General features: G+C 37.9%; 1 protein-coding gene across 1 annotated transcript; it reads right to left on the reverse strand.

The window, feature by feature from the left end:
• Positions 1 to 807: 807 nt before the first annotated feature.
• On the reverse strand, positions 808 to 3943 carry LOC116209414 (50S ribosomal protein L4-like). Its single transcript, XM_031543045.1, has 9 exons — positions 3596 to 3943; positions 2938 to 3122; positions 2781 to 2842; positions 2434 to 2557; positions 2127 to 2275; positions 1905 to 2012; positions 1654 to 1773; positions 1247 to 1420; positions 808 to 1156 (listed from the first exon to the last, which is right to left on the reverse strand). The coding sequence occupies exons 2-9, from the start codon at positions 3050 to 3052 to the stop codon at positions 1055 to 1057; spliced, it is 954 nt and encodes a 317-aa protein (XP_031398905.1). The 5' UTR covers positions 3053 to 3122; positions 3596 to 3943; the 3' UTR covers positions 808 to 1054.
• Positions 3944 to 18016: the final 14073 nt, after the last annotated feature.

An 18016-nucleotide genomic window follows, 5' to 3' on the forward strand; every position in this document is an offset into this window, starting at 1 on the left:
GATAAAAAATGATCAAACTTATTTTAAAAATTAATTACCATCATATGAAGTTATGAACTGTTTGTTAAGTTTTAAATAAAATAGAAAATGACAGCAAATTCATTTTTTCACTTTTTTTCTCCAAATAAATTCTTCATTTGTTCTTTACCTGTGATTTTGGTTTATCCACCAAAGCAAATGAAAATTTCCCAAATTTAAGGGTTGATACCTCTTTTTAAATAAATCTCCAAATTAAAGACCTTAAAAGAGCCCAATTTCAAACACTGATAATAATATCGAATGATATGACGGGATCTCTGGCCCATAGTGATTGTATATAAGAATATAAGGTGATTGTATATGACAAAAAATGATCAAATACCCAAGTGTTTTTGTAAATAAGATCATAAAAATCGACTTTTGTTCGCCTCTTTTTGGTGAATAGAACAATATTTCATTGTTATGTCTTTGAAAAAAAAAAACGCAGTTAACTTCCCTTTTCCATTTATTTTCCCAAAAATTAGTAGATTTTTATCGTTTCTGCAATAAAGATATTTTCGTGTTCTTAAAATTTCTAGATTTTGCAAATAAGTTATTCATCCTTTTTTTGGGGGGGGGGGGGGGGGGGGGGGGGGGGGGGGGGGGGGGGGGGGGTTGTGGTGTTGGGGAGAGACACGAGGGAAATTGTAAAAATGATAGTCCTAGAATGTTCCTCAAATAAAAACACTGGGCTCCACACTGCTGATATCCTTTGAGGCCAGGAATGTACAAATTTCAACCCGTGGTTTCCATCGAAAATTGAAGTATGAGACACAAAGGGTTATGCAATTAACATCGACATTAGTCTTTATTCCATTGAAATGGTATTTTAGTATGATCCGGGATATGATTACTAGATGACTAAAGACACCGATAAACTCGAACTAACAACTCCAGAGAGGAAGAACAGTTCTAATAAAACCAAACGTTCTCTCAAGAGGTAACAGAGTTCATGAAGATCGAGAGTCAAAAATCTGATCTGGAACCCCTGAATCAAAAATCTCGAACTAACTGGCACAAAAATGACAAAAGAGCTTCAACGGTTTATAGGAGCGTGCATCCGCTCAACAATCCGATTTACTGCATCCCGGGACATCACCAATGTGTCGTGAAGAAGTATGCTGTAGACATTTAAGCCCTGTCCAAGCAAAAGTAGAAATCAATCAAGAAATCGAAACTTACGAGTAAAGATATACTCAAGGGTGAAAACAAGATCCGCAAAACATACTATAGAGGGCAACACGTTCACATAATGAAGATTTTGGGTCGCTAACTTGAGATTCTCATCGATGGGCCCACCATCGACGAGCAGAACCTTCTTGGTGTTGTCCATTTGCTTGACATAGCTCACGATGTTCTTTGTCTTGTGAGTAGGGAGCTCCAAGTCGTCCAATACTAGAAGCTGTAAAATATAAGAACTATCATTACTAACTGTGATAGAAGAACACAAAACCAATTGAAAAACGCTGCAAGCACCTTTAACGATCGAGTAATGCAGCAAATACAAGAATATTAGAGCATCAATCAACAACAGTGAGCATTGACACCCCATCTGGACACTACTCTTAACCAAAGCCTAAAAAAGAAGTCTTCTTCTTTTCATCACAGAGACTGATAGTGACAGGGTAGACTTGCCTTTCCTTCTCCAGCTCGAGCTGAAAGGGCAACCTTCAGTCCCAAACGTCGGACCTTCTTGTTTATCTTAATAGCGTGGCTCCGTGGCTTTGGTCCATGCATTGTAGCACCACCCCTGAACTGTCATTTACATCCATCTACTTCAGTAACGGTCACACCTACCCTAAGCAACGAGACGAAGTAGAACCTGCAGGCCACGCAGAGCATGCCACTAAACATCCCGATTGAAAGTAAGCAAACAGATGAAGAACCTGTGGCCCACGCAGTGTCCCATGCCTAGCCCGACCTGTACCCTTCTGCTGCCATGGTTTTCTCCCTGTTCCGCTGACCTCACTGATGGTTTTTGTTGAATGAGTTCCCTGTTGAGGAACAACAAGAAGCACTTAATTTCTCACGCATAATTCGCTTGTGAGCAAGTTCCAGAGAGTTTCAACAGTCAACACCATGACCGACAGTATCACGAAATGAAATACCTGCTGACGTTTGGCGAGCTGCCATCTCACAACACGATGAACAATGTCCTTTCTAATAGGAACATCAAAGACATCACCAGCCAAAACCATAAACCCCTTATCCTCGTTAAGGAAGTTAGTCACTGGAATAACCAGGTCCTGACATAGCCCTGAAAGTATGAAACACGACTGACTGAGCACAAACTCAAAAAGGACCTAAACTCCCGGCCACTGTCAACAATTTAAGGATCACACAACCAAGATGTCTCCTTCCAAATGAACTCAAACTCAGACATATATTTGCAGAGCCTCCAGAATGATTACTGACCAATCTGTCGTTCGGACACAATTACATTCCTCTTGGACAACAACTCGAGAGGGAAATGACTTCCACTAGAATTGGGGGTAAGAATAGTTGAAAACCTTCGACGCGAAAGGAATGACGACCAGCCCTACATTAAGAACATCCCGGAAAAGAGATTAAGCTAAGTAACCAAAGATTACATGACGAACGGACAAAAACAAAACGACCAAACATACAATGGAGCAGAAGTATTGTATAAAGATAATGCCACATCATTTATTCAAATCAGCAAGATAACAGAAGGAACATTGTCGACGCTACAACTATTTACTGTCTCTAATTCGCAACAGGGATATCGGGTGACAGAGTACCTTGTTAGAGCTAAAGGATTCTGCTTGAGAGACACCATCCCGCAAAAGAAGGCCCCGCGACTCTGTGACGGTATAAGTAAGAAATCAAATTACAAATATACTTGATCGAGGGGAAAAGACTGAACCAAACTTAAGCTCTTTTGAAGAACGCTCTTACCATGAGAAATGCGAAAGGAATGATTGTCTATGGCACTTGCGGAATCGGAGCAAGCCCGAGCACTCGCTGACCATAGAGAACGCAGCAGCAGCCTCCGCGAATTGGACAAAGCCATTGAGGAGATTCAGAAACCCTAGATTTCCAGGTAAGGAAGAGGAGAAGGAGGAAGAAGAAAAGCAATACGCCTGCACGAGAGTGAGGGGGAAGACTGTCAGGAGGTTTTGGTTGGGCGGAATCCAAAAGCGGATCCGGCCCAATTCCGGCCGGGATAGCAAACACGCGTTTAGTAGCACTTTGGGCCCAGAATTGAACTTCGGACTGCCCCCTAACCCCTAATCCTAAGGTGCGTTTGGATTGACAGTGCATTAATTTTAACTTTAATTTTAAATTTAACACAACATATTACAAAATAAAAATACATATTTTTAATTCAAAAATTTTAATTTTAACTTTTAACTTTTAACTTAACACAGTACAATAAAAACACACCTTATTTATCATTTTTCACGATCAAAATCAAAATCAAAATCAAACTAGCTTTTAAAACACACCAACATTCCGTCCATTTTGTTCAGTTTCGCAATTCTGATTGCATCAGAATGGCTAAAGACAGAAATACCCTATACTATTCATTCAATTTTCAAAATCTGCCACTAACCTTATCCGCCGAAACCGCCACTGCTACTACCGTTGTCGTCGATCTGTGTCCACCTTAGGACGTCCCACCAACCTCTCCCGGCCGGTCTCATCGAGGCTATATTGGATCTTGCTGCCATACTTCCGCTGTCGCTGCCGCCCAAACTCCACCTCCGACGGCAGCTTCCACCATTTCCCGACCGGTCTCAAGGTCACCAAGCCATATCAGACCTCGGAGACCGTGATTAGGCCGAGATTGGTTCGGCCACGAACCCACAGATCAGACCTCCTGAGTCACCTAGGGTTCACGAGACCCATGAGCGGGTTCGCAGCTACGGTGAAGTCGGGGTCAGGGAAGTCGAAGTCCGTGCCGATTCTCGTGCAGACGGTCTCCCACGGGTCAACCGTGAGGCGGGTGGAGCGAATGAGGTCGAATGCGAGCTAATAGCAGACGGCAGAGGCAGCGAAGGCGACAATCTCTGGACTGCGGACGTGGCGAGATGTTGTGGCCGGCTACAGACTGCTGCAGGGCCTGGAGGACAGCGCCAGAAGGTCGAAGGGCGTCGTGGAGCAGAGCCCTCAAGGTGTCTCGGGTATATTATTTTAATATTTATAAAGAAAGGGTATTTCCGTCTTTTTATCATATATTTTCGGTTTCACTGTATTCCCTCCGGCCAAACAAAATGAATTTTGTCAGGATTTCAATTTTATTCCCTTCCAATTCTTATCCATGTTCATTCTACTCTGCATCAATTCCATTTCAATGAACCAAATATATAGTCGGAAAGACTCCAACTTTAGGTTATTACTTTTTTTCTTTTCCTTCCTGACTTCTGTAATTTTTTTTAAACAACCTCTGTGATTTTAAGGGAGAAAAATTCAAATCAATTACCTATACTTTATATAAAAAAGAGTAAATAAAATAAAAATTCACAAACTTTACAATTTTTTTTACATTTTATTACAAACTTTATATTTTTACAAAAAAATACACAAACAATCAATTCTTTACTAATTTTACCACTCCGTTAACTACTCTATCCACTTTTATCAAACGTGCTGACATGTTACTTGATGGTGTCACGTGGCGCACAAAGATTGGCAGAGTGGTACCCACATAAATTTTTAATTAGAAATCAATTTGAAAATAAATAAAAAACAAATTTAAAAATAACAGAGGGGAAGAGGGTCAGGGGGTCGATCGATGGGGCCTTGCACAGTGATGACCGAAGACCCCCATTCAGGTAGGACCGGCAAAAATTGACCCTCGGCCTGGACCAGCAAATCTTGCCACAAAATGATTTTGGGCAGGATCGGTCCGCCAAATTTTTTTGAGGCCAAATTAGGCACCATCGTTTTGGGCAGCACCTCCTCCAAAACACCAAAAGCCTCCTTGTCATATATATTTATGTATACATATATATATTTGTACAAATTGAATCCTATAAGGCCACAACTGACAACACAACCCATATATGTTTGGGATTTGGAATTTTTGAGGTTGAATGTGTTCTTTCGTGGTGATTGGACTATATTTAGGCTTTTGTATGGTTGAATATTTGTCTACACTTGAATGTATTGACCGTGATTTCGGATCGGCCAACCTATTAATTTTGAATGACCGCGCCTAGCCTGAGTTTCATGGCCCAGTATTATTTTGGGTCGGGCCGACCCAAAACAATTATTGGGCCAGCAAAAATAATTATTGGGGCGACGATGGGGTTCCACCGTTGGAATTGAGGGAACCCCCAATTTTCTATCGAAATTGGAAGACCCCCAATTCCGATCAGTGGGCCCTGTCGCCGGCCACCCTTAATCTTGATTTTGGGGATGGTGGCTAGCGAGGAGGCTCTGCTGATCGGCCTCTTTCCCCTCTTCCTCCTCCTATTTTTTCATTTTGTCTTTTTTCTTTAAATTTTTTCTCAATAATTTTCAATAAAATGTTTATATTAGGCTCATCAGCTAAATTGTATGTGCCACGTGGCACAATCAAGTGCCACGTCAGCACTTTGGTTAAAGTTGACAGGGAAACTAATGGTAAAACATGACTAATCAATAGTTTGTGTATTTTTTTAATAAAAATAAAGTTTGTGATAACAACGTAAAAGAAAAACTGTAAAACTTGTGATTTTTTATGTCATTTATCTTATATAAAATAAGAAACTCTTCTTGTGTAATCACATGTAAGGACACTAATTATGCCTTTTCATATTAACTTTTAACCGACCCTCTTTCGAAAGTTCTCAGGTCACGTTTGGTATATCGGGATAGAAATAAAAGAAATGAAATGGGTTCTATAATGTTACATATAATTTTAATGAGAGAAAAATGATTTTTTTTTTCTAGTTGAACTTGAAAATATGAATGAATATAATTAAACAAGATGAAGTTATTTTTCAAGATTCCAATTTATACATATTAAATATTGATGTATATGAAGCTAAAAAAAATATACTTGAATAAAAACTAGTTGAAGTTGTGGAATGAGCATATTACTCAAGTTTTTTTAAAGGAAATATTACTCAATCAAGTTTGAGAAAAGAAATCATCATAATGAAATGCTCTTTGAAACTCCAAAAAGAAATGAAGGAAATGATGAAAACTAATGCCTACTTTCACCTGTAGTAAGATAAATTATTTTATTCGCAACCCCGAAATTGTTTGGATTGCTGGTTATGGGTGATTTATGGATTATTATTAACCCACCCCTCCATAACTATCCACAGTCCAAACAAGTTGTAAACGCCTACATACCAACAATCCCGCCAAAGCCACAACGTTGCCTTTGGTATTCTTCAAGAGTGTCGAGATTGCTCATCGCCACCATTTTTGCCTGCTTTATGGGACAATCTGTATACGCCCATTCATCAGGGATCCGACCCCATCTCGTCCTAGCCTTGGACGTAGTCTTACTGATCAACCTATAACTATGACTCTATGCTCGTAACAAGGTCCAAGGCAGCCCACCTGCTTCACGGATTCTCACTCTATTAATGGGCCTTTTCTCATGCCTTTCAAATGCTCAATAAATTGGACAAAGCATAGTAGATTGCCTTCCTTAATGTCTAGGCATGCCTATTTCGCAAGCCGGAGAAAGGAGCATAGGTCGACATAGGTGGCATGCTATTTGGTCGCATTGCTTGGTAACATAAATATAATTGACGACGATTGCAGTAGGGAGCAACTCTGAGCATTCTAAAGGAAGATATCCTTTGAACACTTCCGTTAAAAAAGTCTAAAGACCGCCCCGAACCAAACCCTCTGTTGTGTCATCTTATTTACGTATATTTAAATATTCCTTTTATCCTGCCTAATCTTGAGATTTATATTACTTAAACCCATGTAACAATTCTACAATCATCAAGACCCATTCCTGCTTTTAATTTTGTAATTTATTGTCTCCTCAACTTAAAATTGGAATAGTTAGACTGGCAAATTTTGTATGATCATGTGAGAAATAGAATGCGGTAGTCAATTTGTTGTGGTGTCAAATCTTGTATCTTCTTGATTCAGATTAATCTAACTTAGTTGAAGATTCTTGTAGGCTTGGTGGATTCATAGTGTTCCGATTTCTTACGGAACATTTCTTCCTTGCTTCTGTTGAACTGACATGCATTTGCCTCTTTCTGATGATGCACCGATTTTATGAACCATCTGTTCAAGCTCAGGCTCTTGAATGTGTAGAATAGAGTTTCATATTTGATGTTTCTTCTTGAATCAATCACATGTTTTTCCTCGTCAAGCTATTCATACCTTCTTAGTATGCCTAACAAGAGATGAGTTAGCCGATGCCCCAATGTTTGGTTGCTTTAAGTTAATAAGGTAATCTATCCACGAAGTTTATTGATGTTCTTTCCCTTATCACGCGTAAGTCGAAAGCATAACTCAAAATACTCGACATTGTTTTCCAAATGTTTTTTTTTTTATGAAACAGTATATATAGGTCATCAGGTTATTCATTTAACTGTTCGCTCCATTTAGGAACTGTAGCTTGCTTTACATTTTAAAAAAAAAATTAAAAATCTAATGTAATGGGTTTTGAGGAGTAAATTCTAAAGTCCACATGGCATGACCATAGAATTTCCCGTTATAAGGACATGGCCATAAAGGGAAAGACTCGGTTAAGGTAATTACCTTTCAACCAAATGGGCATAGTGAGAAAGTCTCATTCGGTGTATACTCTAGTATTCGAAAGTTTAGTAAGTATTAATTAATTAAGTTTGAACCGGATCGGCCCACTAAGAGTTATTGGAAACCGAAAAGCGAAGTCAAAGCACTAGAACCGACCAAATAGCTCCAGGATACAAGAAGGTTCAATTCATTTGCAAATAAGAAACCTTCCTAGCCTATGAAGCCATCCCTCCAAAATGACAAATCTCTTTTTGAATGTTGAAAAACCTTTACAATCTTATTAACAACCAAAATAGCAACCGGAACCTAAACATCAAGCACTCTAAATCTACAAAAAAAAAAAATTATTCTCAACAGCAATAGATTAGATTCTTGTTGGTTAGTTCGGTCCGTCATTCTGCTCATCCGTCTTTCCACTGTCCCGCTGCAGCAGTAAAAGCAAGGTAGCTTCACACGACCACATCACCTACAACACCAAAATATTGGGTTGGTTCATCACTTACAGCTGACAATCTAAGAAGGCAGATATACAAATTACAACAAATCCTTACCCGCATCGAAATTATCACGCGAACAGATTTCAGAGCTTTTGCTGCATTTCTTATGCGTTTCGTGCAGCGAGTCACCTACAACATATGAGCAAAACTGCTGAGAATTATATCGGTATCCTTATTCATCTCACTGCAAAGAGAAAAGTTTGTTGTTGAAAGTGATCACAACAACGTGAATAAAAGAGATGAATGTCCGGATCAAGAAATACCCCAGAGGATTACTGATGTGATCGACAGCTCGGGACGAGATTCGCAAAATGACAATGCCAAAGTTATTAGAGATCATTTCATCCTTCAAAAAAATCTCTAGAAGGAGGGGAAATATTCTCTGTGAGACTACTACTATAGCTCTACAATAGTTTCTTTGACAAATGTTTCCCGTTGGCTTCTGCACTACATATGTAGAACTCGACCCAACGCCTAGAACCTACCGCCTTTCTGGTTCTCATTGTATGATGAAGTACAGAAAAGAAAATCCAATGGCTTAAATGACTCGAATCCCTCCCTCCTCACGCATCAGTCGACGTCTCAACAACATCAGAGCTTATCAATCTACGATAAGCATTGCACTACACTAGATTTGTTGTCCATGGCGCATTGATGCTAGAAGCTCTTCTTGCTCGTATAATTCAGGTTCGTTTGAGGCTTTGTGTCAGAACAAGATGTTGTTGTTGCTTCTCAACATTCACGACACTGGTGTTCGGACTAAAACATATCCTAAGCCCCAGAAAAGAAAATGTAAATTACTCTAATAAAAATGAACATAAATTTTCAAAAATAAGTAAATAAATCAATAAATGACAGTAAATTCAAATTCTTTCCTTTTTTAGTGGATTCTTCATTTGTAATTTTTTTTTTCTGTTATAAGAGAGGCTTATAACCTTAATATAATGAAATATAAATTCTAATATCTAATAAAAGGGTATGGGTGGTCCAACCACAAGTTCATCTTGATTACTAGACGGGGGCATGTGTCATTACGTTGCGCACTTTTTTTTATCTTCACTTGCAATTTACCTGACGAAAATGTAAAGATTTTGGTCTATCCAATGAAAGCAAATGAAAATAGGATTTTTATACCGTACACCGTTGGTGGAAAATGAATTTCTACAAGCGGCTCTTATAATCACGATAAGTGTCCTAATTAACTCCAGAAATTAACACCATTAGTTTTTTTTTCCGTAGAACACCATTAGTTTTTATTTCAGCTATATTAAGATTTAAAAGTTACCTTATATATAAGGTATTTCTTAAATCAATCACAACTTATTAGGAAATATCTTTTTGTAAAATTGGAAAATGATTCATCAAAATATGTATAAAAAAAATTACATGAAATTGTTTTATGGGAGGCCAGAACCTTGCACGTTATAATCATATCTAATTAAATTTTAGCACCTTGCACTTCTTAATAAGTGATAAAAAAGATTTAATAATGTTAAGAAATATACAGATTTAAATTAGTTTAGAGTATTATAATAACGTTTAGTGATGTACAAATTTAAAAAGTTTAATGTATTATACGAGATTACTGAAATTAAAGGCACAATCTGTCATTTCATATACGGCCATAACTAAATTAGATGGTATTCTATTCTTAAACTCAAATTTTATAAAATAAAATATGTTGTTTATGCTAAAAAGATTTATTTTTTGTAGTTACTTTATGAACAAGTACTAACATTTTGATCGTTTAAGAATTTGTTGCTGAACACATAATTTAATCACTAAGGATAATCAATAGAAATAAAGAATAAGAAGGTCCAAATCCTAAGAAAATTTTCTTGTATGTTGGCTTTTCCCCTGATTCAAAATCTACGGAGAATACATAACCTTGGAGAAGAAAATAAAGATAAAGAACATCCAAGTTGATAGAATACGAAAGTTAGAAGATAAGTTTTTATACTCTGTACATATTGTGATAAATAATTTCTCCGTTAGCTATAACTAATTTAGGAAACCAGTATGATATGTAAAGTAACTTTTTAAATTTTTAATTACAACTGAAATAAGAACTAACAGAGTTAATTTTGGAGTTAACTAGGACACTTGTTGCAATTATAGGAGCTGCCTATGTAAAGTCGATTTCCACCAGCCGTGTATGGTATAAAAATCCAAGAAAATATTCAAAGTTTGAGGGTTGATACCTTCTTCAAGATAAATTTCCAAGTTAAAGACCTTAAAAAATGCCAACCTTATTTTTTTACCGACGTTGACTGATTTAAATAATTCGACACTTATTCTTCCTAAGTAAGGTCTTGGATTCGAATCTTGTGTATGAAAAAATTCACGTTAGAAGAACTTTACTTTTCAGTGAGCCGACCCGGCTTGACATGATTAGTCAAAGTTCCAAACTTTTGGATTTCTAGGTGCACATTGAAGAAATGCTTTTTTTTTAGTTACGTGAATCTAGTGCAACAAAATAGAAATTATAATAGCTAATAAATGGGCACAAGTAGTCTTACAATGAGTATCGAATCTGGCAAAGATGCACGTACTCGCTATTCTTTAATACTTTTTCCTTTTTTCCCGATCATAATATTGTTGTTGCCGGGTTTGTCTTCCAACTAAATGTGTATAGGCCATGGAGTCAGCAATTTAAGCCATCCAATTACAATCCAAGTCATAAACTCTACTCAAATCATTTCTCCTCTCAATCTTTCATTTCTTCTTGCTCTCAAAGAATACTCTTTCTTTCTTTCTTTCTTTCTTTTTTCTAATGATTCCAATCGTGGTTGGAAGGTTCTCAAATAAGTATCGGAACTAGCTTGTTCTTTGAAAAGTATTGTGATAACTACTTGTTGGAGATGTCTCGCATTAAGCCCAAAAGACTCGAAAAATCGAAAACTCGATAGGCAGTGATGACATCAATCGAAAAGAGGAAGGGGCGATATATTTCCTATTTTCTAGGGATTTTGTTGTATTTTTTGAATATTTGAAGAGTGAAATATTCATAGAAGATATTACGAATACTTCCAGGATATCTTTAGATTATTTAGAAGGGGAAATATTTATATCTCAAAGGGAAGAATATTCTAGAGGATTTAGGATATCTTTGAGGTATGGAGGGTCTTGTATCTATATATAGGAAGTGAGTCCTATACTCAAGCATACAACGTTGCAAGGGACAGTGAGTATTGGGTGAAATCTTTCGGGAATTCTCTCAGGTTTATTTTCTTTGTAACTTTGGGGTTTAGAGTGAGACAGATGAGAGAATTGAGAGGTTGGGGAGACTCTTCTTGGTAAGGTTCGAGTTGGTAACGGGGCTTGGAAAACATAAGTGATATCTCAGTTATAATCTTCAATTTTTCGATCTAGTGGATAATCTTATTTTGTCCGTGGATGTTTCAGGGTTTTACCACTTATATCCGGTGTTCGATTTATTTTTCTTTGTTATCTCATCTCGTGTTATAAGTATTTTGCCACAACAGCACTGTAAGTAGAACGTTTTTCAATTAAAGTTACTCCTTTGTGAGCTAAAAGGCCCCGTTACTTAAAACCCCAATTACATACGTATGTCTTATGGCTTCCATGAGTGGGAGCTTTTCCAACTTCCGTAACCGATATGACCAAATGATATTAAGACATTTGTTATAATTTTACTTAAAGGTGAGGCAACCAGATGTTTGGAAATGGGTGGAGACGATCGATCCGGAGACGATGTGGGGTTAACACGATAGGATTCGAGGCGCGAATGACGCTTTCCAAAGAGAACTATTTGCCCCAACACAAAGTTGCTAGAGGGTTAAGGCAAAGGTCCTCCCGGGATATAACGAAGCCTTATGAATTTCTTCAACTAGCAAAATCGATGAATTCTCTAACTCTCACTTTGATTTCTGAATTTTTCTTAATCATAATTTGAGCACTATAGCGTCTCTATTTATATGCACTCAATGGACACTATCGAAGAGTCAGAACCCTTCATATTGGACGTAACTCTTAGATGGAACATCACCCATTGATAAGCAATTAATGATCTTACATGAACACTTAGTTAATGTAGACACTTCCATATACATTACTTATCTTGCACTCAAATATATCCATTGAATGAATGAACCTTCACTTTGTAACCCGAATTCGTCCAAGTACTCATGAATCACACTAAGTGACCCATTAATAAAATCTAATGAATTTGCAATCTATAATTTCCAACAATCCCCCACTAGATTGTTAATTCCAGAACACAAGTACACAACGATCATGCATAAAGAAGTGGTGTCCGCAGATTGAACCATTCCTTAGTAGAAACTCTCAGGCCCCGTTTGGATTCCGAGTTCAATGATTTTAATTTTAACTTTAACTTTAACTCAACACACTACACAACAAAAATATACATTTCCCAATTCAAAAATTTTAACTTTAACTTTAACTCAACACACTACACAACAAAAACACAATTTTCCCAAGTCAAATTTATAATCACATCTCATTTGTCATTTTCCACAATCAAAATCAAAAGCAAAATCAAAGTAACTTTAACTCTGAATCCAAAAGTATCGACAAAGTGATTGGTGGCTAGTCGTTTGAACTATCACTCTTAAAGTCAATACCGGAAAAGTCCCACATATAATTGTAAAGTATTCGAGTAAGAGTTTATTTGCTTTAGCACCGTTATGGCCATGTGCTCATCTCGTTTCATGAACATGTACGAGAGAAAAAATCATAAAGAAAACTCTCATTGAAGTGGCACCACTTCATGTCCATATAAGTGGATTTCATGACAACTAATGTCCATCCATTAAGAGTAAAACTCATCATCTTAAAACTCAAGCACTAAATCCTAATTCTTAGTGCACGGTAGGGGTGATCGGTTCCGGGTACTCTGTATTTTTCACGATACCCAGACCCTACCCTGTAAGGGACAGGTTCCAAAATTTTGGAACCGGACCCTACCATGTTGAATCTTGGAACCGGAACCTACCCGGAACCTGTACTATACCACAGGTTCCGGGTACCCTGTTGGAACCTGTAATTTTTTTTGTTTCGCTAAATAAAACAAAAAATGTCACATATATAATCAGTAATCACGCCAAATAGAATATCAACATTGATTTAGATTAATCCACAACAAAAATATATATATATGTCTCATCAATTCATCAACAAAATTAAACATCAATAATACGATCCCACACAACAAAGTGTCTATATTCTGATTCATTAGAGGAGACAGTAAATTTACTCTTTCATCTTTTTTATTTTAATAAATAATTGGCTCCGGGTACCCTATAGGCAGGAACCGGAACCGGAACCGGAACCGATTTTCACCGGTTCCTAATTTTAATATCCAGAACCTACCCTATTTTCAATACGAGCTACCCGGACCCTACCCTAACGGGTAGGTTCCGACCGGTTCCGAGTATACCCGGTACCCGTGCACACCCCTAGTACACGGTGTCATTCGATAACTTGTTATTACCCTTTGAACCTCAAAACTAACTTTTGGCTAGAATGAGGTAGGGTTCTCATTATCAATGACGCGATTAGAATGGTTTTAAAACCATCTTAGCGGTGGTACTCTTAACCAAATCCCTTAACAAACCTTTCGTCAATGGGTCCGCTAAATTGTCAATTGACCTAACATAGGTAATAGTTATCACACCGTCCCTAATCAATTGTCTTACATACTCATATCTCAAACTTATATGTCTAGACTTTTCATTATACACCTTATTGTATGCTCGAGACATGGTGGATTCACTATCACAATATACGGAAATGGCGAACATACGTTGTGGCCACAACTTTATATCTAGCAAGAGATCTCTTAGCCATTCCGCTTCCTTGTCGACAGCCGCCAAGGTTATAAATTCAGCCTCCATGGTTGAATGTGAGATACAAGTTTGTTTCTTGGAGGCCCAACTAATGGCTCCACCTCCAATCGTAAAAATCCATCCCGATGTGGACTTATTGTCACTTAGACTCGTAATCCAACTTGCATCTGAGTAACCTTCTAGTACCGCGGGATAATTACCATAGAATAATCCCAAATTTTTGGTCTTCCTAAGATAACCAAGAATTCTACAAATTCCTTTCCAATGATCGGTACTAGGACAACTTGTAAATCTCGCCAATTTGCACACAGCAAATGCGATATCGGGTCTAGCGCAATGCATTGCATACATTAGACTTCCAATTGCGCTAGCGTACTCTAATTGCGCTATAGCCCTGCCATTATTCTCACTTAACTTGAAGTTCGGATCAAATTGAGTATTTGAATCCTTGATATTCAAGTGTTTGAACTTCTCCAATACTTTCTCGATGTAGTGAGATTGGCTTAGTGCAAAGCCCCTTTCATGCTTTTGCACCTTTATACCTTGGATTGTATCTAGCTCGTTGAGATCTTTCATCTCAAAATTCGAGGCTAGATACTCTTTTATCTCACGAACACCTTCCAAATCCATCCCAAAGATCAACAAATCATCCACATAGAGACAAATAATTACACCGTACCTATCGATGAATTTAGTGTAAATACATTTATCCGCACAATTATGCGAAAAACCATATGACAAAATAACCGAGTCAAATTTCTCATGCCACTGTTTAGGCGCTTGTTTCAAGCCATATAATGACTTGATCAATTTACACACCTTATGTTCATTCCCGGGAAGCACAAAGCCTTCCGGTTGCTCCATGTAGACTTTCTCTTCGAGATCACCATTTAAAAAGGCCGTCTTAACATTCATTTGATGCACATGTAACTCATGAATAGATGCAAGTGCCATAAAGACTCGAATGGAAGTCATCCTAGCCACCGATGCATAGGTGTCAAAATAATCTATACCTTTATTTTGCCTAAATCCTTTTGCCACTAATCTAGCCTTAAAAGTCGGAGAACCCCCGATTGGGTTATTCTTCCTTTTAAACACCCATTTACACCCGATAGGCTTCGATCCTTGAGGAAGATCAACTAGGACCCAAGTATTATTGAACAATATTGAATCCATTTCATCATTGATTGCCTCTTTCCAAAATGCTGCATCCCTAGAAGCCATGGCTTCACCATAGGTTTGTGGATCACTTTCCACATTAAGCATTATGGGGATCTTCCTAATTACGAATTCTCTATCTCCCTCAACGAGATACGCTAGATATTGCGAGGAAATGAAATCGGGACCAAAGTCCTTTTTTTTTCTCACACTTTGACTTTTCCTCGGCTCCGTATCCTTATTGTCACAAAGACGTCTCTTGTTTTGGTCACTTGAGATCATTGGTTCATATTCTTGTTCCGAATCCACTGAATCGTCGAAACACTTGCTTTCAATGAATACAACATCTCTCGTTTCAATTATTGTATTTGACACCAAGTCAAGAACACGATAAGCCTTAGAATGTTGGGCATATCCAACAAATACACCCTTAATGGCTCTTGGTCCTAATTTGTTCTCTGTTGATCAGGAATTCTATAGTAAGCCAAACACCCCCACACTTTGAAATAATCTAAATTTGGCTTCCAACCCTTCCATAACTCATATGGAGATACCTTGAATTTTCTCGATGGTATCCTATTAAGGATATGACACGCAGTCAATAAAGCTTCACCCCATAGGTTATATGGAAGTTTAGCATTTAACAACATCGAGTTAACCATATTTACTAAGGTACGGTTCTTTCTTTCTGCCAAACCATTTTGTTGCGGAGTATACGGCGCGGAACACTCATGTACCACACCTTGTTCCTCACAAAATACATCAAATTTATTGGAAAAGTATTCATCACCTCTATCACTACGAAGCACTTTGATTTTCTTGTTAAACAAATTCTCAACATCATTCTTAAAGCGTTTAAACATGCCAAAAACCTCGTCTTTACTCCTCATGAGATACACATAAGTAAATCTTGAGAAGTTATCAATAAAAGTGATAAAATATCGTTTTCCATCTCTTGTTATAATTCCATTTAATTCACAAACATCCGAATGGATCAAATCTAACACTTGTGAATTTCTTTCACACTTTTTAAGAAACGGTTTCTTGGTAATTTTTAATTGAACACAAATTTCACATTTATCCACAAGTTTATCATCACTTAGATTGATGTAACCATGATTTTACATATATTGTAAAATTTTAAAATTAAAATGTGCTAAACGCGCATGCCACAAAGGATAAGATTCAACAATATAAGCAGAAGAATTAGCTTTATTCATATCAATGCTCAACTTGAACATGCCATCGCTACAATATCCTTTTCCCAAATACATATCACCCTTAAGCAAGACTAACTTATCGGATTCTAATATAACATTGAACCCCTTGTTGCACAAAAGACTCGCGGATAGTAAATTCTTTCTTACATCGGGAACATGCAACACATTGATTAAGGTTAATTTATTCCCGGATGTAAAGTTGAGTTCCACCGTCCCTTGACCGAGCACCTTAACCGATTGATGGTTGCCCATAAGCACCTCACGGTTTGCCACTGGTTCATAGCTCTTGAATTGTCGCCGGTCGTTACACACATAGCCACTAAGTCCATGTCCTCAACCATATTGGCTTTGAAAGTTGTGGCATCTTTCTCCTTTTTGAGAAGTTTACAATCGTTAATATAGTGCCCTTTCTTATTGCAATGATAGCAATTGCGAGACTGTCTCTTCTTGTCTTGCGTGTCCTCGGTCTCGGACGTAGGCTTTGGCTTGCCTTTTCGAGAGTTCTTGGACTCACTCACATGGTTCACTTTAGAACCTTGGAGAAGATACACCGCATCGCGCTTCCGAGTTTCCTTTTCAATACGCAAATGCCTAAGTATTTTCTCCACAGTGAAGTCCTCCGCCATATGCAGGAGTTTCTTCTGGTAATCGTTCCAAGACGAGGGTAACTTTGAGATGATAGCCCCAACTTGTAGCGATTCCGGAATAATAACTTTCAGGTCATAAAGCCTACTTACAAGGATTTGTAGTTCATGGACTTGATCCATGATAGGGACACTATCGAACATTTTGAATTCGAAATACTTCATCATTAAAAATTTATCGGTACCTTGCCGCTCGGTGTTGTATTTCTCCTCAAGAGCTTTTCATATCTCCATCGGGGACTGCATAGACATGTAGAGATCGTACAGTCGATCGGACAAAGTGTTGAGAATGTGTCCACGACATGTGAATTTGTCTTCCTCGCGCTTCTTCTTGAGTTCGGCCACCTTTGTGATTTCCTCGGGGATTGCATCAGGGGCGGGATCCTCCAAGGGTTGCAGGTTCCGCTCTAGAACGTACGCGACATTTAAGACGGTAAGGAGGAACAACATCTTGTCCTTCCAGCGGTTGAAGTTTGTGCCATCAAATCGATCGAGTTTCACGAACTCTTGGTTCATCACTTTGAACGCGGTGGTAGCCTCCATCGCCATCTCAAAATAGTTCTTTTTGATTGTTAGGAAATGGGTTGAGACGATCGATCCGGAGGCGATGTGGGGTGACGTAGCAAAACCTAAATTGCAAACTATTGATTCGCGCACGAATACTAGACAACAACCTTCTATCACCTGTTGATTCTACGAATACCAGGTATAGGCATCAAACTCGAAAACAAATCCGAGATTGGAAGAAAGAGCACGGTAGCTCCGCAACTTTATTGATAAATCCGAAATTCAACTGCCTCAACCCTAGGATTGTACAAAGCTTAAATAGGTCTTAAAAACGCTTAAATTGCACAAAAAACATAAACTTTCCTAAAATTATAAAAAGCGTCCTAAATAACATAAATTGCCTGTTTGAGGCCCTAAACGATGGAATTTGCCTTAAATATTGAAAAATCACAGCA

This window comes from Punica granatum, chromosome 5 (genome assembly GCF_007655135.1).
Source record: "Punica granatum isolate Tunisia-2019 chromosome 5, ASM765513v2, whole genome shotgun sequence".
In the NCBI taxonomy this organism is placed as follows: Eukaryota; Viridiplantae; Streptophyta; class Magnoliopsida; order Myrtales; family Lythraceae; genus Punica; species Punica granatum.